This window comes from Notamacropus eugenii, chromosome 2, assembly GCF_028372415.1.
Source record: "Notamacropus eugenii isolate mMacEug1 chromosome 2, mMacEug1.pri_v2, whole genome shotgun sequence".
Classification (NCBI taxonomy): Eukaryota; Metazoa; Chordata; class Mammalia; order Diprotodontia; family Macropodidae; genus Notamacropus; species Notamacropus eugenii.
Window position 1 is genome coordinate 248,176,619 of NC_092873.1, and position 27,021 is coordinate 248,203,639.

A 27,021-nucleotide genomic window follows, 5' to 3' on the forward strand; every position below is an offset into this window, starting at 1 on the left:
GATTTGAGAATAAAAATCCCTCCTCATCCCAGTTACTTAGGAAAGAGAGAGGAACTGGACCTGTGATTTCATTGACCCTGGGAATTCCCAAGTTAAAAAAAAACCTACCAGGGGTGGGGACCTGCAGCCTTGAGGCTCCCTGGGTCCTCAAGTACAGCCCTTTGTTCTGTGAAGTTTGGATTCAAAGGGCCACACTTGAGGACCTAGAGGGCCACATGTGGCCTCAAGGCTACAGGTTCCCCCACCTCTGCCTTGACCAATGCCAGTCAGAATTTTAGCTGCAAATTTCTAGTCTTAGAGTAACCTAGGGCACAGAAGTGGTCATCTGTCCAAGGTCACATATCCAGGATGTGTCAGAGATGATACATGAACCCAAGTTATTCTGTCTTTGAGATTAGCTCTTTGTGCTACAGCTGTCTCTCCATTCACCAGAATTCTTTTTAAAAATATGTATAGGCCTTCACCATTCCAGACTTTCTGTCTGTTATGAAGACCAGCCTAAATTTCGAGACTCATCATCAGGTTGTCTGTAGGATGATGATGATGTTGATAAAGAAGACGATGACAAAAGACCATCCATTAAATTAGAAGAATTTTGTTTGCATCCCAGCAACAAAGTATTGGAAGTGTTCAGTATTATGTGTACTGAAGGTGAAGGAATAACTTTACCACTGTGGACCTTAATTTCTCATTTGTAAAACGAATGTGTTAAGCTATGTGACTTAAAACACCCTTCCAGTTCTCAATCTATGACACTATGAATCAATTATTTAATATACTTATATATTGCTAATAGTGATCACAAAACATGCCAAAAGCATGTGGAAATCTTGGTGGAATTAGCAACTCTGAGCATATTTCTTCTGCTGATCACATTGTTGGAGTGAAGTAAATACTTGTCATTATTGATACAAAGTTATTTCCTAATAAACTCTGTAGCATTTATGCCAATAAGAGTATGGGTTCATAAGATCTGAAACTCGTTTTCTGGATGGGAGATTAGGGAACATGACTCACTTGAGCCAGCTGCTGCTCATGACGTGGGCAGAATGTAAAAGTGGAGCTATACATAGGCTTGGTGGCACCCAGGACAGGATATCAATTTGGTGCTTGTTTAAAGCAGCTTTGTAAATAAGTATTACAATTTTGCCAGCCTCTGCTTTTTTTTTTTTAACCAGCCTGTCCTCATTCCAGAAAATGTACACGTAAAACAATGGAAGCTGTATTTTAGAAGGTTACATGGTATCCTTGAGCCAATCAGACTGTATCTCTTCTTTTCATCCACTTAATATCTTAAGTAGTTCAAGGTGGCTCTAGTGCTTCAGAGAACACTAGCTTTGTTTGTAGGGTTACAAAAGACATAAGTAACTCCTGAGGTTGTAGCCAGGTTAATTGTTGTAGAGCTTGTTTGGGAATTCCCTTGAGAGCCTTAAGTCACAGGCTGCAAGATGGGAGATGTCTCACTGTTGTCTAGATCCCTTTTTACCTCCATGCCCTCCCTTTTTACCCTGGAAATTTCATGTTGTTTCCTCAGAACAAAGAGAAGGATCATCTCCTTGGGACAAAAAATGAAAGCACTGCATCCCTTTGGTCCATACTTAGCCATACTCCTACCTTTGGAAAGGTTTGGACATTTTGGCAGTCATTTTGTGGGAGAACTGGGTACCAGTTGGAGACTGGCCATGTGCGGAGAGTTCCTGCTAAGGATGTTCCTCTGCCAATGCAAACTTCTGGCACTTAAAGTCTTGGAGAATTTCCTAGAGCAACTTCACTGAGAAATGAAATGAGTTGTCCATGGTCTCACAGCCATTTGTGTCAGAGGAGAGATTTGACCCCAGGTCTTTTCTGACTCTGAGGCCACTTCTCTAGTCACTACTTTATGCTGTCTTTCTGAATGCTGAAGGGTGGGGAATGAGATGTTAAAAAAGCAGAAGGTTATTGACTGAGGACTATATCACCTTCAGTACTTCACTGCATGGTTAGGTTGATGCATAACATTAAGATGTCATGATTATGTTACCCGGAAAAAAAAACTCCACCATCTCATGTATCCATCTGCCTATTCCTGAGTTCTTATAAACTGCACAGGGCTCTCATCTCTAGCTTGGAGTCTCTTGCTCCCATGTTTCCATGATACTTTGTTGGTCCTATACCAGTTCGTATAGTCAGGATGCTTAAATCCAGCCACATAGGTGCATTTGATTTATTATCTCTGGTTTCAGCAGAAATAATTTGGCATCTTTTCCTGTGAGGGACCAGATTGTTGTAATTGAGAAAAGTTAGGAGGAAAACCTTTTCTGTTTTTTCTAAAAGACAATTTTTCCCCCAGTGGTTTAGGGACTTGCAAATTTAAAAAAAATGATAGATGGAGGTGGTAAGAACAGGGTGATGTGCACAGTAGTCGGCTGGAAACTTCCACTTGAACTTAATATTATGTGTTTGTTTCCACATTGGAAGTCAGAGAGAGAGAGAGATGTTAATGCATTTTTTACTTTTAATTGAAAATCAAATTGACTTTAACCTTTGGTAATTTTGGAAAAATTAAATTCCAACTGTGAATGGGCAAAGTCTGCTTTGTTGGGAAAAATTGCCTTGTGGTAACCAGGTTTGCATCCAGCTTTTGGAAATTTGTCTTCAGTCAGTGAAATGAGATATGGAGAGTGCATTACGATACTGCCTATAGCTTGAGTTAAGACTCACTTGGGGTGGGGGGGTGTCTAAAATTATATCAGGAACTAAAAGGTAAGAATAAGGAGGCATGTTAAATGACATTTTGATTGGCGTTTTTAATTGGGATCTGAATAGAAGACACAAGATGATAGGAAGAGGGTAGTGGATGTTGTGTTAGCAAAAGCTGAGATGTGGTTTGGAGAAGAGCAGGTCAGTGGATTCTCCTACTTGACTGTTACTAACATCTTGAGTCTCCGTGTTACTGTTCTAGCCTTCTCCTTTTTCCTTACGTAGCCCTTTAAACTTGTCATGTACTTTTTACCTTAAAATGGCCATGCTAAGTATTCATGTTTGTTGTTTTCAAATCCAGACTTCAGCAATGTTCCTGATGTTACGGCTGGTTTGAAAAGAAGTCAAACCGATGGTACCTTGGACCAAGTTCCCCACAGGGAGAAAACTGAACATACATTCAGGGTAAGATACCAAAATCTTTTATACCGTAAGGAAAGCAAATGCTAGACTTGGGCTATGTTTGCCTTTTAACTTTACCTGAATAAGGGCAAAAATGAGAGCCTTCTATATGCCAATTATTCGCTTTACTTAAAGATTTTGTGTAATGAATGAAATGACGTTTTTATTGTTGAAGAACAGCTAGAAGCCTCATTAACCTCCTATGTTCATTGTCTTTCACCTCTCTTCCTTCACTTGTAGCATAAATGAGCTGGCCTGTGGTAAGATGAGCATTAAGGTATAAGCTTGCTATCCAGAAAGGTGAAGTTGTTGAGAGATGTTTACAAAAGATCTTATAGATAGCTGAATTTTCTTCCTTCCTTCCATAGAGAAATGAACAGACAGACGCCATCACCTCTGTTTAGGGGCAGTCCCCATGATTTCAGACTATTGGGGAAAGTTTGAAGATACGATATTCTGAGTTGGTGGCATCCAGGACAACTTTAGCATGGTGGAATCCGAAGTTAAGGCTACCCTTCCCCTTCCCATTCATTACCTCCTTTTACCTCATCTCTTTTCCCCACTAAATGCAGGCCAATCCAAAAAATGATTATCTAAATGCCCTGATTGCTGATGTTCTGGCATTGATCTCAGTACTATTCACCTTTCACAGGAATCTGATTCTTTTACTGAACAGTAGCCTATTAATATTTTCAGTCTCTACTTCTGTGTTCTTATTCTTATGAATATCCCAATCTAGAGTAGACTCAATATTGAAACTGATCTTTATGCCGTTTTTCAAGAGTAAAACTCCTAGGGCTTGACACAGAATCCTAGTCTTTATGATAGACAAAAAGTTGCGTTTTTATGGATTGACCTTTTTGTAAAAAAAAAAAAAAAATTGATGATTACAAGTATGAAATTGAGTTAAATATTAGAAGTGAGTGATGTCAATTTGTGTCTGTGAGTGTGTGTTAATGACTTCCTTCATTTTGTAACCTGGTCGAGTTGTCCTTTTCAGTTTGCACAAGGAAAATATCACTTATTTTTTCAAATCTTATTTTATTTTGTGATTCAGTGTAATAAACGTGCAAAAGTTTAAGATTTTGAAACACTTTTGAAATTGACTATTTCATATAGTCCCATGCCAATCAAAAATATTTTAGAAAAGGGTTATTAAAGGCCCTAGGGAGCTAGATATTTAGGAAAGAATAAAAATAATGATTCTTTTTAACTTTGGAGCTAAAAGTAGTAATTTCATGTTAAGAATGTACTGGTAAGTTATTTGAATCCTCATGACCTCTTCTACATATGCAGCACTTAAATCTTTGAGGAATGACTTGCTCATTAATATAGATAGTGCTTCCTTAGAATTTCTTTTAAAATGTTTCCATTTTTTCACTATTATGCAAATTCTGAAATTGGTTCACAGAAATGGTATTAAAGGACCCTGGGGAAAGTAATGGGAGAAGTGCTGAACCCTTAAAGTATTGATAACGATCAGTATTTATATTGGATGGAGGAGAAAGCACCCATTTTGATGGACTCACAGGGAGAAGTGTTTATAATTTTACCATTCTGCCTAGTAATTTTTTAGGTAACATTAAGTCAAAAATATACATTTTTTTAAAGAAGATGTTAATTTGGAAATTGTCATCATATATATCCAAATATGTTCTTAAAGAAGAACATCCAAGTTTGGAGTCAGAAGACCTGAGTTAAAGACCCAGTTCTTGATGCAGGGTAACCTTGGAATAGGTGCTTCCCTTTTCTCATAGTAGTTTCTTTATCTATAAAATGGATTTTAGCATAGTTGTACCACCCATGTCCCTGGTGATGTTTGAAAACACTTTGTAAACTTTAAAGCACTTTATAGATGTGGGTAGGTAGCCTTAGTTCAAATAGGTGAATTCTAAAGTCAGAGCTAGGATCATCTTCCAACTCAGAAAGGAAAAGACGTTTATTTCCAAGGTTTTCCTTCGTGCTTCCACTTTTCTTCTCAGTGTGACTAAGTTCTTATCTGATTAGAATCTAGTTAAATGTAGTCTATTTTGTAGATTTCACAAACAAGTACCCTAGACATCAGAAACAGGAATAATTTCACTTGGAAATTAAATGCAGTTTGATTTGATGAAGCACAGCTGTAACTGGGGCTTTTGACAGCCCCACAATTTCTGCCAATGATTCATAATTGATTGCCTTCTTTCTCCTCAAGGGTACCTATTAATGTCACTGCTTTTTGTATGACCTTGTCAGCATCTCCAGCATGTGTGGGATTAAAAAAAAATTGGTTACAATTTACATATAATATTGTAATAGTTTGGAGTCTGAATAAAGAATAAGCAATCACTTTGTTTGGGGGGGAAGACTGACTAAGTGGAAGACTTTCCTCACTTATTCTGGGAGTATAATGTGTTAAATAGTTAAGAGATGTATAGGGACCAAAATAGTTCTTGATTTTAGCTTTCTACTAGTTTTTTCAGGCAACCTTAAAGACACAGCATTCTGTGACTCCTGCATGTACATATGTTCTATAAGTTGGTGTGTTTCTGTAGATGGGCATCTGAGCCCAAGTTACAAATTCAGAAGAATGGGGGTGAACCTACTCTGGAATCATGCTGCTCCTGCTTTGCAAAGACAAGATTGGTGGCGCTAGGAGGTCCTTGTGTTTGTAACTTGGGAGAACAGACAGTTTGGGATTATTTCATTGCACAGGGATGAGAGCAAGGGAGAAAGTGTGTGTTACTCATTTCCCAACAGACTCGGGTAGATATAATCACTTTGTTCTTTGGGAGCAGATTTCTTTGAACTTTTCCATTGTATCCAGCATGTAAGTAAACAAAAGCTTTGATTCTAATGGATATGAAATGGATATAGAAAATGTAGGCATGTTTGCATGATTTAACTTCATCTTTTTTTTTTTTAAATTTGATTTTGTTCTAAAAACTTTGTAGGATTACCATTCAGATGAAAATATGTTCCTTTTTGTTGGGGAGAGAGGAAATTTTGAGGGGAAAAAACTTGTGACCTTTAAGTACATCTCACTGATGGACCTTAATTTGTGAATAAGGAAACTCAGGATGTTATAGTACAACTAGTAATATCCCTACCATCAACTTTTCTTTCTGGGGAGGGGGAGTTTATTGTGCTGATTTAAAATAATTTTGGAGCTTATTTGGCAATTTTACATCATGAAAACAATAAAAACATTCACACATATTAAATTTCCTAAAAAGAAGCCTATTTATACTCAGGAATACATAAGAGGATGTAAAAAAGAATTTAAATAGAATGTAATCTTGGGTTTCATTAATTTTCTACAGAGTTCATCGCATACCTTGCAATCTGCCTACCATTGCAAAACAAAATCCACACAAATGAAACCTCCCTTTTTCTCAGGGATAAGCAGGTTTTATACTTTGATAATTTCCAATTCAGTAATTCTTCAGCATTTTATGTAATTGCCTCGTGGAGCCTTGGCAGTGGTTTATTTTTGCAGTTGGTAGGCGTTATGTTGATGGAACAGAAAGCATTGAAAAATCTGGTAATGCAGTATGACAACTGTTTGTTTGCAATTTAATTATGTTTGAGATATAGATTGTCCTGTTTGTTAAAGGCAGAAGAATTGACATGTACCCAGGCTTAGGCTTTTGTTTGGTACACTGCACAAATATAACCTGTATCTGAAATTTAATTATTATTGTTTACTTAGATTTTGGGTTTTCCACATGAACTGCTGCTAAGCCATCTTTTAAATAAAATAATAAATCAAAGAAAATGGAATAAAAAGGAAAAAAATTAATAAACAGTATTCCCCTCTGCAGCCCTCAAAACGCACTGAAATCTTGATTTTGTTGCTTTTGGTATCTACTAGAGTGTCACAGATATTGTTTGTGAAGTATTTTTGTTAAGATTTAAAGCTAATATATAATTTAACCATGGACAGGACTCTTCGAACATGGCTGCTTTCCTGCAAGCTAATGCAGTCTCTTCCTTTTAATTGTGTTCCCTTTTTCCTCTTCCCAGTCCCTTTTCCCCATAGCCATTTCTGAATCCCCCTTTCCTGTTGCATCTTAGATGTTTAAATGAATAAATTGTCAACAACCTTCGGGCATAGCCAGCACCCACTAAAACACCCCTTTCTAGCATTACTTTATCCAGTAAATGAAACCTTCTTGCTAACTACCTTTCATAGAAATTTAGACTTCGTTATGGATTGCCTTTTGTTACATTGGTATGTGTTCCTGTTGTACTTAGGCACTGAGGGACAAAAGAGTTTGTTTTTCTTTATGTGGAAGATGTAGTTCCTTTCTCAGCAGCCTAATGCCCTCTGGAGCTAATTATTTGTAATGCCAGGTGCAGAAAATAGTGAATAGTAAAAAAAATACAAAATTCTTAATGTGTAATGTCTCAAGGGATTAAGGTGAAGTCTACATATTTCAGCTGCATGACAGTGTTGACATTAATTTTCTACTGGCCTTTTCCTTTAGGTTTGAAGCACAGAATATTTTGAAGTAGGGCGCCTTAAGAACTGAGTTTTTTCGTGTCCTTTGCCATCTGAGCTAAGACAGTCAGCTGATCTCTTTTTGGTCATGCTCAATGCAGTGACTTTATGTGATTTTTCAAAGAGCAAGTTAAAATGCCAGATTAAAAATAGTATGGTGGTGTTCCCTGTATCTTTAGCAGGGAGTAGACTGTGGATATTGGAATGCTGAACAAAACGCGCTGTCTGACAGTCTGAAAGTATCACCACTTGTTCTGAACATTTTAGGAAGAGACCCTTCAGACCTTACATAAGCAATAGACTGGGGTAGGCAGCAGCAAATACAATATGGACAGAGTTTGGTTGCATTTTCACATCTCTCAGTTGTATCTCACTCTTTAGCAGTCTGTCTTATTCAACACTGAACTTGAGCATGTGTGTATGCGCATGCGTGCATCCTGCATGTTCTTGTCTGTGTGAGTTATAGGAAAGAGACAGAAATTTAGGGAGAGACAAAGACTCTTCAGGTTTGTGGAAGTTTCAAAGTACAAATGTGTAGTATCATTTTCTTTATATCTTTAAAAGCAATTTTAATAGTATTTATCTCCTCTGATACTACCTACCAATTCCCTTTCCTCCTTAATTTGTGTGTGATTATTCAGGCAGATGTGCCAGTAAGCTGCCACTCTTCTTGTACAGTCTGATAGGATAAGGTGTGCCAAGTTGTAACACTACCCATCCATCCCCCTTTCCTAAGCTGGTGGTCTTCAGCATTTTTTTTTAAATGAAAAAGGATAAGTTGATACTCACGAATTAATATTAGGAGAATTGTTCTCCACAATTTTGAAGTAAAAACAACTATAACTAGTTTACACTAAATTTGTAGTGGCATTGGAAGGTCTATGCAATGAGAAGAAAACAGATAAGTTAAATGGAAAATATTTTGGAAAAGAGGCTTGTCCTATGAAGAAGAAATTGGTGGTAGGTTGGAATAAGAAGACAGTTTGTTGATTGGGCTGGAAAACAATAGTAAGTCTGTTAGCTGAAAGCTGCTTTTTCCTATTCCTTGTCCCATGCAGTAATGATGTTTCCAGCTTCCCACCCAACTTAAATGTGGTGCCTTGTGGCCATGGGGCAGGATTTGAAGAATGTTTTCCTTCATTTATGTGCATAGGACTTCACCAAGCTGCAGTGAGAGAGGCCAGTAGATTGTTGCCACCTGGCATGTTCTGGGCTATTTAGATCTCTTAAGAAATGGAATCTGCTAATAGCAGGATCTTGACTGCTGAATAATTAAAGGGGGGGAATGGGGGTAGAGGGCTTCACCTTCTGTACATTCACCATTTTCTATTTCAGTCTAAAAATCACCAAAAAAAAGCTTTCAGTAGAAAAAAAAACCAACTGAAATGAAGTGTTCACTGGGGGCAGAACAAGACTTAAATTTTCTGTCTCATGTACCCTCAGACCTTGGCTTTTCTGTTCAGTCATTCTCTTTCTCCTCCCATGTATTCCCACGCAGCAGCTTCTTTCCTCCCTTCTCCTGTCAGTTCCTTTTTTCTCCCTTGCCTCCTTGCTTTCGTCCTACTTTTTTTTCATTTTGAAATAATCATTATTGTTATTCACAGGCACCTTCGGAGCCACAAAGGAGGATGATGAAAATAGGAAGGTACATAATAAACAACAGAATGTTAACTAGGGAAAGGATGTCTTAGAAGCAGCATGGCTTCTGAGACAATCCATGAGTCATCCAGGCTGAGGGGAAGGCAGGAAGGAATCAGGGCTTGTCAGGCTGAACCCTGTCTCCTAAACTAGGTGGGACAAGGGCTATTAAATGCACTTATCTTTAAAGTCATCTTTTTATCTTTTATCGTCTTTTATCTTTATCTAAACTACTTTTTGATCTAAATTACCTTTAAAATCTTTATAATGTCGTAGAACTTTGCAAATGACAAAGTCTTACACAGAGGTTTACTTCTGCTAGAAAAGAATAAATGAACACTTCTGTTTCTAATGTAGTCGTTTTTTTGCCACATGACTTCCCTCTCTCCTGCTCCCTGCCTCCTGAAACAACCTCTACTCCATCAGAAGAGCCTTTGTTCTTGCCAAGTCATAGAGAGGTTTAAATTAAAGACCTTGGGAAGCTCCTTGCCATTGGTTGTGATGGAGGAGGGGAGACCTAGTCAGCCATCCCATTCCCTGCCTTATTCCTCTCAGTCCTCACCTTCTTTGTTTCTGTCTTTCAACTTTTTCTGACTTGGACCAGGTAGTAGGAAACTCAGGATAAAGATTCTCCCTTACTTAAGCCTTAAATCTGAAAGGAAGTCCTAAATGTAGTGTTTCTTTCCAGTCAGTAGGAAAAAGCAGTCTGCTCTAGCAGAAAGATCATTGAACTAGGAGTCAGAAAATCTCTGATCTAGGTCTGGCTCTGCTCCTGACTAGCTGTGTAGGCTTTGGATATATAATAAGCATAGCAACAACAATAATAATTTCTATCGCTTTAAGGTTGGCAGAACACTTTGTATGAGCTTATTTGTTCTTCACGACAGCCCTGTGGGGAAGGTAATATCCCCATTTCACAAGTGGGGAAACTGAGGCTCAGAGAGGCCAAATGACTTGTTCACAGTTACTCCATTAGAATCAGAGGCTAGCTTTAAATGGGGGTTCTCCAGACTCCACATCTATGGCTCCTTTCCTGGTACTGGCCCCTTTGGTCTCATTTTCCACAACTGTAAAACACAAATGTTGGACCGCAGGATTACTAAGGTCCCTCCAGCTAAAATAAATTCAGTGATTACATGACTTTTCTCTACCTACCTTTAAGCTCCAGTGTCTTACTTCAATAATGTTTTTCTTAAATCGGTTATTTTTAAGACCACAAGGAAGAAATTGTAACCAAGGAGGAGTGAGATTCCAAGTTGTTTTGCCATTAATTGACTTAATTAACTCCACTGCAATAAATAAGGGCAAAAACCTCAAAGAAAAATGAATGTTGCAAAGGGTAGCAGTGATAGGGAAGGATCATGTTGTTGAAATAATTTTCCCTCCTACTTTTAATTTCATCTTTCTTATTTTGAAGGGGAAATCTCAAGGGAAAACATTATACAGAGTACATAATTCAGTTTTCCATAGTAATAGATCTGGAAAAACCTGTAGTCCAACACCTTTAGAGTCAAAATGAGGAAACTGAGGCCCAGGGAGTCACAGAACAGAGATAAGAACCCCAGGATCCTTATTAGTCCAATACTCTTTTCATCATAACATACTCTCCTGTGTTCTCATTTGGGTTCTTATTCAGCAGGCATCATTTATACTGTGATGGTTACATAGAGGATAAAGAGACCAAAATAAAACTCTGCCTACCCTGGATGAGCTTATATCTTAGCAGAGGAGACAACGTAAATAAGTGCATACAAAATAAAAACAAGGTAAAATTTCAGCAGGGAGGGTACTGGTAACCGGAGGCATAAAGAAAGGTTTCCTAGAGAGCCTATTCATTTCTCATAGAGAGACATTTCTCAAGTGGTTTTAAAGGAAACAAGGGATTCCAAGAGCCAAGGTTGGGTGAGAAGAAAGGATTTTATCTCCTGCAAGAAGAAATGCACAAAATAAAAGACATAAGATTACGTAGACAAAGGCAGGAGTGTTGTGTGCAAACAACTGCCAGAAAGCCAGCATCATTCAACAGCCATTTATTGAGTGCCTACCATGTGTGCAGCCTGGCACGCCTTGAGTCTGGGTGAGGGGTAAGAGGTCTTTGTTCTTTATTACCAAAGCTAATTATTAAGAATTTTCAGTACTTTCTGATGTGCTAAGAGAGCTCGAGGCCACTCACATGCATCTCACACATGTGTTCCAAAGGATAGAATACATTCAATTCTTGGTTATGGCCAAATATTCCTGTGCTGTTGAGCACTTACCACATTCTGCACACAAGTCTGTACCATATTTTAAAATTTCCTTTACTTTTTGTAGTCAACAAATCATTTCTTCCATCTGTGTTAGCTAACAAGTTTAAATTTGGAGTCCCAAGGCAAAAGTTCAGGGGGAAAAAATCACCAAACGTGCTTACTATTAGTGAAAGGCATAGGACAATGGAAACCATTCCTTTTTTTTATGAGGGGGATTTTTAAGAGAATCCTTGGTGTTGAAAGACTGCTTGAGCAGCAGCTATCCCTGGTACGCTCAGTGTACCCAGGTACTGAGTTTCAAGGACTGGTAACAGTTCCTCCTCATTTAATTGAGCCATTTTTCAAATTGTCTACAAATCACCCAAACTCTTCTCTCTTACTGACTGCTTTCCTTCACTTTTCCTGACTAACAACCCTATCTACAAGCCAGTCTTTTTTCCAAGGTACTATTGAGATGCTGCATGTCATGTGTTTGACATCATCAGGGAATTAAAAACATATACCAACATAGTACAAATTCATTATAGCTCCCCGAGTTAAGCACTGGGCCTTCCTAAGACACAGCTGGTACATGATAAATGTTAAATTGAATTGAACAAAGACATCAGATGATCACCAGGGTTCTTAAAGTGGACCTCTGTGCTTTAAAAAATTTTTGATGCCTGTGTTTCAGTAATAAGTGGTTTCCTTTGTTATTCTGTGTGTTTTATGCATTTAAAAATATTCTGAGAAAGGGACTCATGACACAAAAGAGATCAAGAACCTCTGAAATGTAGAATATTGTTCATTGACAAAGAACTAGGACAGTCCAAAATAAATTCTGTATCTTTTGCTTTGTTTCATTTTTTTTTCTTTTGAGCATTAAGATCTTGTATGCTTGGCTATGTTATTAAAATGCTGAATTAATCTCTAAGTCAGGGTCAGTGTGTCTGGGTCTCAGTTTTGGATTCTCACATTTTATTTATGTCATTGGCCCAAATGGCTTGTTGCGCTTGCTCTTTGTTCTCTGACCAGTTCTAAAAATAGATCACCGTGATTTTGCCCAGGTATTGATGGGGTGTTCCAAAAGTCTCAGTGCCATTTTTGTACCAGTTTTGTTTTTGTAAGCATTTGTGCCTTAAAACTGCACTAAGACATTTGCAACACTCTATATACCAGCTATTGCTGGGAATGCAAAGAAAAAATGAAACCATTCCTGTCTTTAAGGAACTTACATAATATTGGTCAACACTGAATGTCACTTTCAGTTTTAAGGGAAAGAGGCTCAAGACATGACCTGTAGAAGTGACAACCTTAGCATAAGATCTGTCAATAAATGGGGTTGATAGGTCCTGAGCCAACTCCTTCTCTCATCTTAGGCAGCTAGTGGGACAGTGGATAGAGGATGCACCTAGAGTCAGGAAGACCTGATTTCCAATCCCACCTCAGACATCTTATTAACTGAGCAAACTTGGACAAGTCACTTATCTGCTATATGACTCAGTTTTCTAAGCTGTAAAATGTGGATAATAATAGCACCTAGCTCTCAGGGTTGTTGTGAAGATCGAATGAGATAACTTTTGTAAACTGCTTTGCAAACCTTTAAGTGATATATAAATGTTAGCTATTATTATCTAGGTTTTTAATATTTTTAGTCTCTCATCAGCAGCTAATTACTCAAAATCAAGACTGGATTATGATACAAGGTATAATCACCCACCTGCTGTTCTTAATAGCAGGATGAAAAACAGGGAAATAACTGTCCATAAAAACCTATTTATCATTATGACATAAGAAAAATTAATAGTTTGCTTCACAGGGTGCTCATTTCCTTTCCTTCATTTTTATTCCCTTTATTCTTTTGTCTTTTTCATTTAATATACTTTTCTAACTTCACCGTTCTTTTGCCGTGACTTATCTTCTTTGGCAAACCTCCTCCCATCTCTTTTTATGCTCCCATCTAAGTTGAAAACAACAGCAGTAGCAGCAACCCAAATGTTAGAAAAGAAATTTTAACTTGCAAGTGCCCCAAAGGTGCTGACCTATCATTTGGATTGTTTGGGGCTTTCAGAATTAACTGCTTATACACCCACAAAGTTTACATAATTTCTGCAATCAGCATACTCTGTCTTCAAACAGGGTTCTATATCAGGGGTGTTCATCTGCCACAGAACAAAGGGCACTCAGAACAAGTAGGCAACGTGTGCCACAGTACAGTGGTAACCGCAAAGCATCCGGAATGTTGCACAGCATGCACCTCTGGGCTGATTGTCCGTTAGAAAAAAGCTGTTCATTCTGTACAGTTCCCAGCTAGTGTGGTTTAGTATTACTTTGCAAACACTCATTCTTCAGTATATTTACGATGGTGTTACTATGTAGGTGTTGCCTGGATTTGCTTGGCTAACTAACAAGTCAATTTTTTCAGGTGAGATTCTTTTAAAGTTATTTTGCGTGTGTGTGTGTGTGTGTGTGTGTGTGTGTGTGTGTGTGTAAGAAGCCAGTTTTTCTTCCCAATGTTTCATTTACTTTATTTTCTGTATCTGTCTGAGATTTGATTGAGCTTCATAGTATATATGCAAAAAGGTTGGTGTTTATATGTATGTGAGCATCCTGTCCTAGTTGCATACATGACCCACCTATGTACCACTACCAAAAACATGACCAGAATTTATTTTGCTGACACAGCCTCTCAAAGTTTGCTTGAGATGACCAGGCCATGTGTAAAGAGTAGTAGTTGGGAATATGTGTGTTTTAATGTTTTCTATCTACTGTTCTGTCAGTGATTTTCTTGAAGTGTAGGTCTATCTAACATATTATACTCTCTACTGAATCCAAGTGGCTCCTTATTAGCTCCATGATAAAAAAAAAAGAATCCTCTGTTTGGCTTTTAAAACCTGTCGTGCTTTTTCAGTTGTCCTATACTTCATTCCCCTTCACATCCATCAACACTGACCTTCTTGAAGTTCCTCCCATGAAATACCATGTTCTAACTTTATGATTTTTCACTGACTTTCCTCTGTGCTTGGAATGGTCCCCCTCTTCATCTCTGTCTGTTGCCTTCCCTGGCTTAAGACTCAGCTCAAATCTCATCTTCTACAAGATATTTGTTCCTCCCCCATCACTGTGGTTCCCTTTAAGATAGCCTCCCATTTATACTACATATATACATAGAGAGACACATATATATGTGTCTCTCTATGTATATATGTATGTGTGTATATCTCTCTGTCTGTCTGTGTACCTAGCTAGCTATTGCTTGTATATCCATAGGTTTGAATATTCTCTCCCTCATTAGAATGTGAACTCCTTGAGGGCAGAAACTGCTGCTGTTGTTTTGTTTCAGTTTTTGCCTTTGTTTGTATCTCTGACACTTAGCACAATGCCTAGCTCATAGTAAATGCTTCATCAGTGCTTGTTGACTGACTCCCCTTTCCAGTGGTAAACTTGAAAATAGATTTTACTGATTTTCTTGACAGTGGTGAAATTTTAACTCTATATTTACAAACCAAATATTGGTCTTTATTAAATTATCCCTATTTTAAGACATAACAGGATATTCCAAAGTCTCATCAATAAAGAGCAAAGCCAGAGCACATGGCACAGACCATCACATTGCAATAACTCAGAGAAACAAAAATGATTCAAATAACTTCATGCTTAAAAGAGCATGCTGACACCTTTAGGGACCTGATGTCTGTCCTTACTAATGGTTCTAGAGAGGTATAATAATGGCAGAGTGGAAAGACCCCTGGATTTGGTAGAAGAAGAGAAGGCTTGAAGCTTAACCCAGACTCTCTCTAGTTGTGAGACTGTGCACAAGTCGGTCCATTTCTCTGATGCTCAGTTTTCCCCTCTGTAAGATCCTAGTACACAACTGGCCTCTAGAATTTACCTAGAGAAGAGCAATTCCTCTGAATGCATTAGGGTATAAGTTTAATATTTTGTGAGTTTGTGAGAAAACAGGTGGGTGGTGCAGGGAAGGGAAGGAAACACCAACTCTGGGTTAGATCTACCTCTTACTGCCCACTTCCTCCGACTCCCACTTCTTTGGGCAAATCACTTGAACTTTCCTGGACCTCAGTTTCCTTCTCTGTAAAATGAGGGGATTGGACTAGGCTCCTTAATGTTTTAGTTCTGTGATCATATAGAGGATTATTGTGAGAGAAGTGCTTTGTGGAAGCTGAAGTACTACGTAATCATATGGAAGCCCCTGTTGTTATCATTATTATTTTTACTGTGGCTCAGTGTTTGACATGGCAGTAACTTTTCTTTAAAAAAAAAAAAAAAGATTGCTTCTTATGTAGAAACTTTTAAAAACTTCCTATCTAAACACATACATACATGCATACATACACACACACACACAAACACAAACAATTTCAGCTTGAATAAAATCATTTGGATTGAGCTGTCTCTTAAGTGGGGACCTAGGAGATTGGGCCCTAGGTCAATAATAACACTTGCGGGACATGAAACCTCCCCACTCCCTACTTACCCTCATCCAAGGGTGGGGAACCTACAGCCTTGAGGCCACATGTGACTTTTCTATTAAGTGTGGTGTATGTGGCCTCAAGACCACAGATACCTCACCCCTGCTACCTCCTGCTAGCATTTTTAAGAAGGTAAAATCTAGTTAAAATTGATGGAGAGAGTTTTGCTGTCATAGAACTTGATATGGAAACATCTGGAATCTCCTGGAGGGTAGAAGAGGTAAGAGGGCAGAGGTAACCCAAAATGATGCCACGGAAGAGTAACAATGTGGCCTGAGAGTTAGAAGGGGAAAGTTTGGGTACACTTGTACATGGATGTATTTGGGGGTGGGGGTAGGGGCATGGAGCTGCATGCTAATTGTGTTGGGGAACACGTTGTAACTGCTGCCCCCTCTTGTAATGGCCTCACTTTTTGGGTGGGTTCCAAAAGTCTCTGGCTGGAGTGATTTCCCCTGTTTGCTATGCCTCCTTCGTTTGCACTTTATGAAAATGGAGCAGAGATTCACTTTCCCCCATCTGTTTTGCTTGCAGATAGCATTTATATACAGATGCAAGAGAAAGGTCTCTATGGTTTTAGGGTTTGTCAGTGGCTTCACCACAGAGTCAGGGAGGCAGCCCACTGAGACCAGAAGTGAGTCCAGGAAATACCTGTGCCCTTCTACCCAGACCCTGAGCCTAGAATCATGTCTTCTTGTGAGGGCAGGGAGGGGAAAGAAGGTGGTAATGGTTTGGCTTCATTTTGGAGGTTTGTGGGGCAGGGTAACTGAAACTTTGGGGCTTTCCTGTTGTACCACTTTTCTCTGTGGTTAACTACTGTCATCTTGAATTATTAGTTGAATCAAACTACTAGCCAGGGTCAGACTGGCTATTCCTGGCCCTTGAAAGGGCATAAAAGAAAATTACACACTAATAGAATGAAGACACGTAGAGATAGGTTCAGTAAATTTCTTTCCATAGGAACTAGGTATTATAAGATTTAGCGTTAGAAGAGACCTTAGATATTGTCCAATCAAACATCTCATTTTACAAATGAGGAAAGTGAGCGTCATGGAAGTTAAATGATAATTCCAATCCCTATCTCTTCTTCAAAGACAGGGGGGATCCATGAATGTGGAATATTATATATAAAATCAGACTTTTTCAATGTATTGATGGATTTTGCTGCATTTTTTTCCTTCCTTTTCTAAAAAGAATTCTTTGTAATGAGAAATGGTTCTTTGGGAGAGAAGAGAGGGAAATCTAGATGATATAAAAACAAGAAATATAAAAATCTATTTAATAAAAAAAAAACCAAAAAAGATTCTTCTAAAATTCCACTTGAAGCAGTACAGTCAAGTCATTAGAGGGTTGGCTCTGCCATGTCTTGCCTGCATTACTGTCACAATCTCCCTTTTTCTCGTATCTCCTCTCTCTATCCATTCTCTACATCCATGGTTCTCAAATTGTGGTGGTCTAGAGACACTGGGGTGGGGGGGGTGTTCTCTAAGATCCTCTCAGGGGATCCAAAACTATTTTCACAATAATATTTAGATGTTTCTATTTCTGGTATGGAAAATAGTAATTGACATGACCCATGTAAACAAAAGCCCTTTGAGGGAGTCTGCAGTAATTTTTTAGAGTATAAAGGGGTCCTGAAATCCAAGTTTGAGAACTGCTACCCTGCACACTTACTAATTTGATACCCTCAGAACACAGGTCTGACTGTGTCATAAAGCCCAAATGGCTTCCAGTTGCCTTGAATATAAAATATAAAACCTCTTGAATTTCATAAGAACATAGATGTACACCTAGAAGGGACCCACGGAGCCACCTAGTCCAACTCCCTCATTTTACAGATGAGGAAATTGAGGCCCATGGAAGTGAAATCCACAGTTAAACAGGCAGAAAGCATTTAGAGAAGGGGTTTGAACCCTGGTAATTTAACTGCACAATGCTCCAACCTCCTGTCCAGCTTATTTTACATCACTCTCCTTCGTGCATTGTAGAATCCAGTCAAGCAGGCCTGCGTGCTGTTCTCCATACACTACATTCCTTCTCCCTTCCACGTGTCTTTGCAAAAGCTACCCACTGTCTTCCCCACCTCTGCTTGGTAGAACCTTTGGATTCTTTCAGGTCCAGCTTAAAGTGCCCCTTCCTAGTTGAATCTTACCCTGTTCCTCCAGTTGCTTGTACCTTTGGAAATCACTTAATATTTACTTTGTATGTGTTTTAATAGTAATGATAATAGCTAGCATTTACACAGCGCTTTAACATTTGCAAAATGCTATATACATTTGTTACCTCCTTTGATCTTCACAGCTCTGTGAGGTAGGAGCTGTTATTATCCCCATTTTACAGATGAAAAATCTGAGCAGATAGAAACTAAATGACTTGTTCAGGGTCATACAGCTATTAAATGTCTGAGGCAGATTTGAAGTCAGGTCATCCTGACCTGACCAGGCCCAGTACTCTGTCCACTGGACCATCTACTTCCTCTGGGTTAGATACAGAGGATACAAAGGAAAATGAAGACAGTCTCTATTTTTAAGGAGTTTATTTCAGTTAGGGGAAAACAGCGTGAACACAAATAAGTGGCTGCTTATTAGGAGGTATGTAAGTGGAAAAGTCAGGACGAAGCAAGCCCATCCTTCCTGTTCTTCAAGTAGTACTCATGTCACTGTGTCTGGCTGCCTGGGGACTCCTGATTGGTTTGGTGGTCTGATGATAATAGGTCTGTGTGCACTATATAAGTAGAGGATAAACATATTTTTATACAAGCCAGAATTCAGCCTCTACTTGGTTCTTTTTAATAAATAAAACATGTATTTAAAATACAGTTTTAGCTAAAATGAATAAGTGAAAAAGTGTCATAAAGTTCTGTGATTCTGCTGTAGCTATTTAAACCTTTGAAGACTTAGGATGATTTTTGATAGGACTCTGATTATGAGCCAGATATCATCTTTCTATAGTAAAGCTCAACAGAGGCTTAGCTTATCCACCAAACAGGTATGTTAAAAGTTCACTGCAACATAGAGCCCAAGCCCTCCTTAGACTGAGTCTGCCAGATGAAGATGGAGTAATAGCTATGTTATAGTTAAAAAAAAAAAAAAGTGCTGTAATTTGGATCAAGAGGCCTGGGTTCAAATTCCTGCACTGACTCTTATTTATTGGAACTTCAGGTATATGGTGGGCAGCTACCTGGCACCATAGTGTATGGAGTGCTGGGCCTGGAATCAGGAAGACTCATCTTCCTGAGTTCAGATCTGGCCTCTGATGCTCTTACTAGCTGTGTGACCCTGGGAACTTAACCCTGTTTGCCTCCATTTCCTCCTCTGTAAAATGAGCTGGAGAAGGAAATGGTAAACCATTTCAATATCTTTGTCAAGAAAACCCCAGATGGGGCCACAGAGAGTCAGACATGACTGAAGTCTGACAGACTGACAAAAGCAAAGTGTGTGACTTTACTCAGTGACTTCATCTGCATGTAGTGCATTGGTGTCCTCGGTGCCTAGCACCGTGCCTGACACGTAGAGGACACTTCATAAATGCCTGTTGATCATGCCACTTCCTTCACATGGTGCTTGTGAGAAAAGGGCTCTGGGAACCTTAAAGGTATTATTTTAAGTAGGAGTAGCTGTTATTTCTCAGGGAGAAGAGTTAGTTGCTCAGTCATTTATTATCAGTTTAACTCTTTAATTCTATAACTTTTCTGCTCCCAATGTGCTTCTATGATGTTGGGTATCCTTTCAAAGCCATTTCCTAGTATAAATATGTTTATGTTGAGATAAGATTGCTTAAAACTCCACATCAAAGGGAATAACAATAAAAAAAGGCTACAGAGAATCTTTGTCAGTGTGGTCACTGTAGGCGTTGGCTTATGGGGAGTGGAGAAGGAAGAGAGATTCCCAGCTCCTTACTGAGGTTGTGTTTTCTTTGGCATGTTTCTTTGGGAAGGACAAAAGCACCAGCTTTCAAAAGGAGTAAATCTAGCTAAAAGAGTAACTCGGTGACTTGTTCCCATTATTTAATTTATACTAAATGCAGCTGTAGACCTCCCGTCCTTGTGAAAATTAGAGATGGTTAAATATCTATGTACAAAAATATGAGGCATACATGTTTCATATACATAATCTCTAGACTCCAGTAGTCTGGAGAATCCTTTGTATTCTTAGTACTTTGATGCTTGTATCTGTTGACAATGACTCTCCTTGGTCTTTGAGTTTTATTTGTGCAGTGACATCCTACATTTCTATCAGGAAATACACTTCCTGAGTTGAAGCTTCTCAACTGAGGAAAGTCTATGGTGATAGTATTATAGATCTGGAGATTTAAGAGATCTTAGAGGCCAGTTTAGTCCAATTCTCTCATTTTATTGATGAGGGAAATGAGGCCTAGGGAGGTTCAGTGATTTTCTCCTGGTCATACAAGTGATAATTTTCAGGGATAGAATTTGAACCCAGGTCCTTGACTCCAGAACCACTCATATTTTCCATCATCATATAAACAAGTTATTTGCAACTGTTAATACAATTAATGCAACTATTCATAATAATACAGTATAAAGATAAGCTGCACAAAAGGGTGGATGTGGGGAAGATGAAGGCATCCTGATGTCATGGAGAGAGAGTACACAGTGAGGAGCCAGAAGATTTGAGTGTACGTTATAGCTATGCTGTTTATTTGCTGTGTGAACTTGGCTCTTGTCACTTCTTTGTGGGCTTTAGTTTCCTTATTTGTAATGTGATGAGATTAGACCAAAGTGGTAGGCCCCTTCCTGGCTCTTGTATTCCATGATTTAGGATCTAGAGAGTTGTGCACTTATATGCAGATTTAACCTTGAGGCAAAAGCACATGCACTGCTCCTTGCCTCCAACTGATGCTTTTTCTTTTTAAATATCTGCCTTTTAATTAATGATTGCAGAAAGATATGACACATGAATGAAAATTTGGATTAAAAAAGAGACAACTAGCAAGGATTTGAGAAAGTATTTTCTTGCCTTCTGTTGTAGAATATCAGTAACCTTGTTTGTTAGGATCAAGATGCCACTTTAGTGGTCTAACAGATGACTTTTAAATGTCATTATTTAGAAATTTTTCATTAAATATTAATTTCCTGACCAAGACTTTTGTAGGACATACTTTTTTTTTTCCAGATCAGTTGAGGTTTTTAGTTCAGAACATTATTCTGAAAAGGAGAAACTGATTCTTTGATGTGGCTTTGCGTCTCTATGCTGTATTAGCCTTTTGCATCAAAAAGCTCATCTCTGTCTGAGTTGTCATTAAGACATTTATCAATCCTTAGATGCCACATATATGCATTCAAGGGCAGGTTCTGTTATAACACATTTTCTTTTCTTTGCTAAACACTCCTTAATTGTGCTTTGGGTGGGTGGAACCAAAAGGGCAGTAGAGGCAAATATTCATCTCAGTTTCCCAAATTCTCCTCCAAACAATTTTAAAATAACGTGCCAAATAAAATCATGAAATCAACCAAACGTCAAGGTAAAACAATTTCCCCACCCAAGATAATGCAGGAGATCAGCAGGGAAGGTCTGTCATACCTGGGGGTCAGCAGGAGTGTAGTGCAGGCTGGGCTCCAGCATTATCAGCAGCAGGCCTTGGAAGTGACTGCGCCAATGGTGTCAGCTTCTGGAGCTCTCAGCCCACAGAGGGTAAGGGGAGTGGACTACTGGTTGGAAGGAGATTACAGGGGACCCTTTGCTGGTATTGGGTTCAGGATCCTGTTGCATTCCCAGGGCAAAGAAGGGCACTAAGCCCTGCAGCAGAGAGGTGTAGGGGCTTTGGTCACGGTTCCAGGGTGGAGAAGAGTGTTTGTGGTGACTCACAAGGGAGTAGCGGCCCTGGTCTTATTTGAAAGGCAAAAAGGCTTGCTTGTGATTGCAGGAGAGCAGGGGACCTGAACACAGGTCTAAGGCCAAGAGGAGTGCCAGCATCTGTGGCTACATGGGAAAAAAGTTCCTTTTTAGGTAATGACCAGAGGATAGGCCAGGAAAGCATGACCACACCTCTCTTTAGATCATACCATCTTGGAAGCAGTGAAAACTTACAGACCACCAGAACTAGCTCTGAAAATAGCAGCACCAAAAAACCCTGAATTTTGGGACAGTACTCCTTCTACCCTGGGAACAAGCCCAAATTTAACATAAAGTTAAAAGTCAAGAAATAGGCTGGAAAATGAGCAAGCAACAACAACACAAAGAACCTGACCATAAAAATTTACTGTGGTGACAGGGAAGATCAAGACACAAATTCTGAAGACAACAATGTCAAAACAGCTACAAGCAAAGCCTCAAATGGAAAAAAAAAATGTGAATTAGACATAAACACAACAAGAATTCCTGAAGGAGCTAAAAAAGGATTTTTAAAATCAAAAATATAGAGGAAAAATTGGAAAAAGAAATGAGAATGATGCAAGAAATTTATGGAAAGTGCACCTTAGTAAAAGAGGTACAAAAAATAACATGAAAGAAAAAACACTAAAAAGCAGAATTGGCCAAGTGGTATAAAGGGTGCAAAAATTCATTGAAGAAAAGATCATCTTAAAAAGTAGAACTGGCCAAATGGAAAAAGAGGTACAAAACCTCCCTGAAGAAAAGGATTCCTTAAAAATTAGAATTGGGCAAATGGAAGCTAATGACTCCTCGAGACATCAAGAAACAAGTTTTAAAAATAGAAGAAAATATGAAATATCTCATCAGAAAAACACTTGACATAGAAAATAGATCTTGGAGAAATAATTGGAGAATTATTGGACTACCTGGAAGTCATGATAAAAAAAAAAAGGAGCCTAGACATTTTATTCCAAGAAAATATGAGAGAAAACTGCCCTGATATCCTAGAATCAGAGGGTAAAATAGAAATTGAAAGAGTATACCAATCACTGAATAAAAGAGATCCCAAAAAGAAAACTAGGAATGTTATAACCAAATTCCAGAGCTTCAAGGTCAAAGTAAAAATATTGCAGGCAGCTAGGTAACACAAGATTTAGCAGCTTCTACGTTAAAGAAGTAAAGGGCATGAAATATGACATTCCAGAAGGCAAAGGAGCTAGAATTACAGCCAAGAATCACTTTCCCAGAAAAACAGTATAAGCCTTTAGGGGGAAAAATAAATATTTAATGAAATCAAGGACTTTCAAGTAATCGTGATAAAAAGATTAGAGCTGAATAGAAGATTTGTCTCTCAAGTACAAGCAGCATAAAAAGGTAAACATGAAAGAGAAATCCAAAGAGCTTCAGTAAGGCTAAATTATTTGCGTTCTGTATAGGAAGGTGATACTTATAACTCCTAAGAACTTTATCATTTTTAGGGCAGTTAGAAGGATTACAAACAGAGAGAGGGCACAGGAGTGATTTGACGATGATGGGATTATTTTAAAAAATAATATGAAGGGGTGAGATAGAGGGATAAACTGTGAGAAAAAGGAAGGGAGAGGGGTTGAATGGGGGAAATTATCTCACATAAAAGAAAATGAAGGAGTTAGCATAGGCAAAAAGAAAACAGAACTATCACTTTGCAGATGAAATGATATACCTAGTGAATCCTAGAAAATCAACTAAAAAATTGTTGATATAATTAACAGCTTCAGTAAAGTTGCAAAATATAAAATAAACATACGTAAATCATCAGTATTTCTATATATTGCTAACAAAACCCAGCAGCAAGAGATAAAGAAATCACATTTAAAACAACTGCAGATAATATAAAATACTTGAAAGTCTGCCTGCCAAGACAAACTAGGAACTATATGAACACAATTACAAAATACATTGCACAGAAATAAAGTCAAATCTAAAAACAACTGGAAAAATATTCATTGTTTATGGGTAGGCCAAGTCAATATAATTAAAATGACAGTTCTTCCCAAATTAATTTACTTATTTAGTGCCATGACAATCAAACTACCTAGAAGTTATTATATAGAGCTAGAAAAAATAATAGCAAAATTCATCTGGAAGAATAAAAGGTCAAGGAAATCAATGAAAAAAATGTGAAGGAACATGCCCTCATCTCAAACTGTATCACAAAGCTGTAATCATCAAAACAGTCTGGTACTGGCTAAGAAAGAGAGTAACAGATCAGTGGAATAGATTAGGTACACTGTATACTATGGGAAATAACCATAGTAATCTAGTTTTTGATAAATGCAGACTTTGGAGATAAGGAATTACTATTTGACAAAAAAATTCTTAGAAAAGGGAAAGCATTTTGACAGAAACTAAACATAGATCACATCTTACAGCTTTTACCAAGATGAGGTCAAAATGGGTACGTGATTTAGTTAGAAAGAGTGAAGTCATAAACATATTAGGGGAGCATGAATTATTTTACCTGTCAGATTTATAGATAAGGGAAGTTTATGACAAAATAAGATAGAGAGCATTACAGGATGTAAAATGGGTCATTTTGATTATATTAAACTAAAATGTTTCTTCACAAACAAAATCAGTGCTACCAAGATTATAAGAAAAGCAGGAAACAAGGGGAAAATTTTACAGTTACTTTTTCTGATAAAGTCCTCCTTTTTCAAATATATGGAGAACTGAGTCAAATTTATAAGAATGTCATTCCCCAATTGACAGTTAAATAACATGAAAGGCAGTTTTTGGAAGAAGATATCAGAGCTATAGTCATATGAAAAAATGCTCTAAATCACTATTGATTAGAGAAATGCAAATTAAAATACCTCTGAGGATATAATCACACCTGTCAGATTGGCTAATATGACAGAAAAGAAAAATGACAGAAGCTGGATGGAATATGGAAAAATGGGGATACTAATGCACTATTGGTGGAGTTGTGAATTGATCCAACTACTCTGGAAAGCATTTGGAACTAAATCCAAAGGGCTATTGAAACAGCATACCCTTTGACTAAGCAATACTATTTCTAAGTATGTATCCCAAAGGCTTTAAAAAAAAAAAAAAGAATAAGACCTACCTGTACAAAAATATTTATAGCAGCTCTTTTTGTGGTGGCAAAGAATTGAAAACCAAGGGGATGTCCATCAGTTGGGGAATGGCTGGACAGGTTATGTGGTATATGATTGTGATGCAATACTATTACACTATGAAAAATGACGATCAGGATGTTTTCAGAAAAACCTGGGAAGAGTTGTATGAACTGATGCAAAGTGAAGTGAGCAATCCAGGAAAACACTGTACACAGTAACAGTAATATTGTATAATGATTAAGTATGAATGACTTAGCTGTTGACAGCAGTACAATGATCTAAGACAGTTCTGAAGGACTTATGATGAAAAATGCTGTCCACCTCCAGAAAAAAACCTGATGTAGTTTGAATGCAGATTAAAACATACTTTTTTACTTTCTTTATTTTTCTTGTTTTGTTTTTGTCTGTTTTCTTTTGCAGTATGGCTAATATGGAAATATGTTTTGCGTGACTGCACATATATAATCTATATCAAATTGCTTGTTTTCTCAAGGAAGGGAGAGAGAATTTTGAGCTTAAAATTTAAAAAAATGAATTTTGAATTTTTTACATGTAATTGAGAAAAAATTTTTTAAAAATAACTCCCTCCAAAAATTAGGAAAAAAAATTGTCCACCAGGAATAGTACCTGGATTTTCTGCTCTGAATCAATTATGTCTTTAAAATCAAATGTCCTGTGCATGGGTATAGAGATAGAGCTGCTGGGATGATGGGGCTCATCTTGAGTAAATTTCAATAAAGTTATGTTGAAATACCATTATTTTATTTGAAAGAATCAGGCAATTTGTATAGCAGTACTAGGGTGCATTTTCACCGTCTTTGGTAATGAGGGATACTTCTATTTTAATCTTGAATTCTAAACTCTGCCTTTTAAGTAAGGAAACTGAACAGAAGGAGAGAAGCACGGAAATGAAAAAATGGCCCCATTTCACCTCCTGTTTAACACCTGGCCTGCCATGCTACAGATCAAATGCTTAGTACAAATGGAGGCGCTGGCCCTCTGAGTCAGTAGAATAGCTTATAATCTGCTGAGTAGAATAAAATCAAGACTGAATTTTAATAACTTGTGGTATGGCTACTGAATACCTTTTTTGTTCATTTTTTTAATGAAATGGTGTTGTCATAGCAACATATTAAAAAGCGTTACCTGTGCCTTCCAGCAAATGGTTCTGACTCACTTTAGAAAGTGGTGCGTAATACAGTGAAAACCTGTACACCACACACTGAGCATAAGGTTGTTTCATTAACAGTTTCTACTGTCATATAGAGAAGTTGTTTATAAACCCCTTTTTCCTCAGTACTTCCTGGAAATGATTTGGAGATGATTTCATTTTTTTTTTTTTTTCCATTTCCATCATGCTGCTGAAAGGCTTCTTTTTCCAAGGTCATAATGACCTCCTGTCAAATCATTGGAATCATCGTATTTAAAGGTATTAGCCATTCTCACAAACTACCAACCTACTGTCACTCACAGGGCAAGGTGAGCCAGCCACCTGAAATAGCAAGGTACCCTGCATGAGAGACAGGAGTCTGTGTGAGCCAGGAGAGTCAGGCCACTACCACCGCCTTGACTATGATTTCCGAGCAGGTTCTAATGGGGCTAGCCGAGGACATTTGGGCAAAGCAGTACCTCAAAACCACTCAGACCTGCTTCCTGATCAGCTCCCTCAGCCATCATTGAGAGGAGAAATTATTATGAAGAAGGGATCTGCCTTCCTCATCACCAAGAGCAACTGCTGACCAACTGTAGAAAGGCACTGGAGTCCTCCTGAGAGTGACAGTTGTCCCTTCTGTGGAGAAGGGGTGAGCCATTCCCGCATAACCAGAGACTCCATACGGACCTGTGGAGGAGATTTTAACCCAGGTCTTTGGTTTCCAATCTAGTTTCTTTGTATTATGCCTTGTTGCCTCCGCTGACCAGTTGAACCTGTTTATCTTGCTGGACCTGTCTGCAGCATTTGATGTAGTTGACTTCAGACTTTTGTTGAATGCCATACCTCCCTGTGTGACCTTCGGCAGGTCACTAAACCTCTTTGGTTCTCACTTTCTGCATGTGTAAAAGGAAAGAGCTGACTTGGTGATCTCCAAA

At 38.2% G+C, this 27,021-nt stretch overlaps 1 protein-coding gene across 2 annotated transcripts in view; it reads left to right on the forward strand.

Moving 5' to 3' along the window:
* Positions 1-27,021, forward strand: part of TIAM2 (TIAM Rac1 associated GEF 2) — a 159,076-nt gene that overhangs the window by 84,543 nt on the left and 47,512 nt on the right. The window contains exon 14 of one of the 2 annotated variants that reach the window (XM_072643752.1): positions 3,041-3,144. In XM_072643752.1, coding sequence (XP_072499853.1) covers positions 3,041-3,144 — 104 coding nt within the window. Of the gene's footprint in view, positions 1-3,040; positions 3,145-13,830; positions 13,916-27,021 lie in introns of those variants that run through there. The other variant, XM_072643753.1, reaches the window with a different exon arrangement.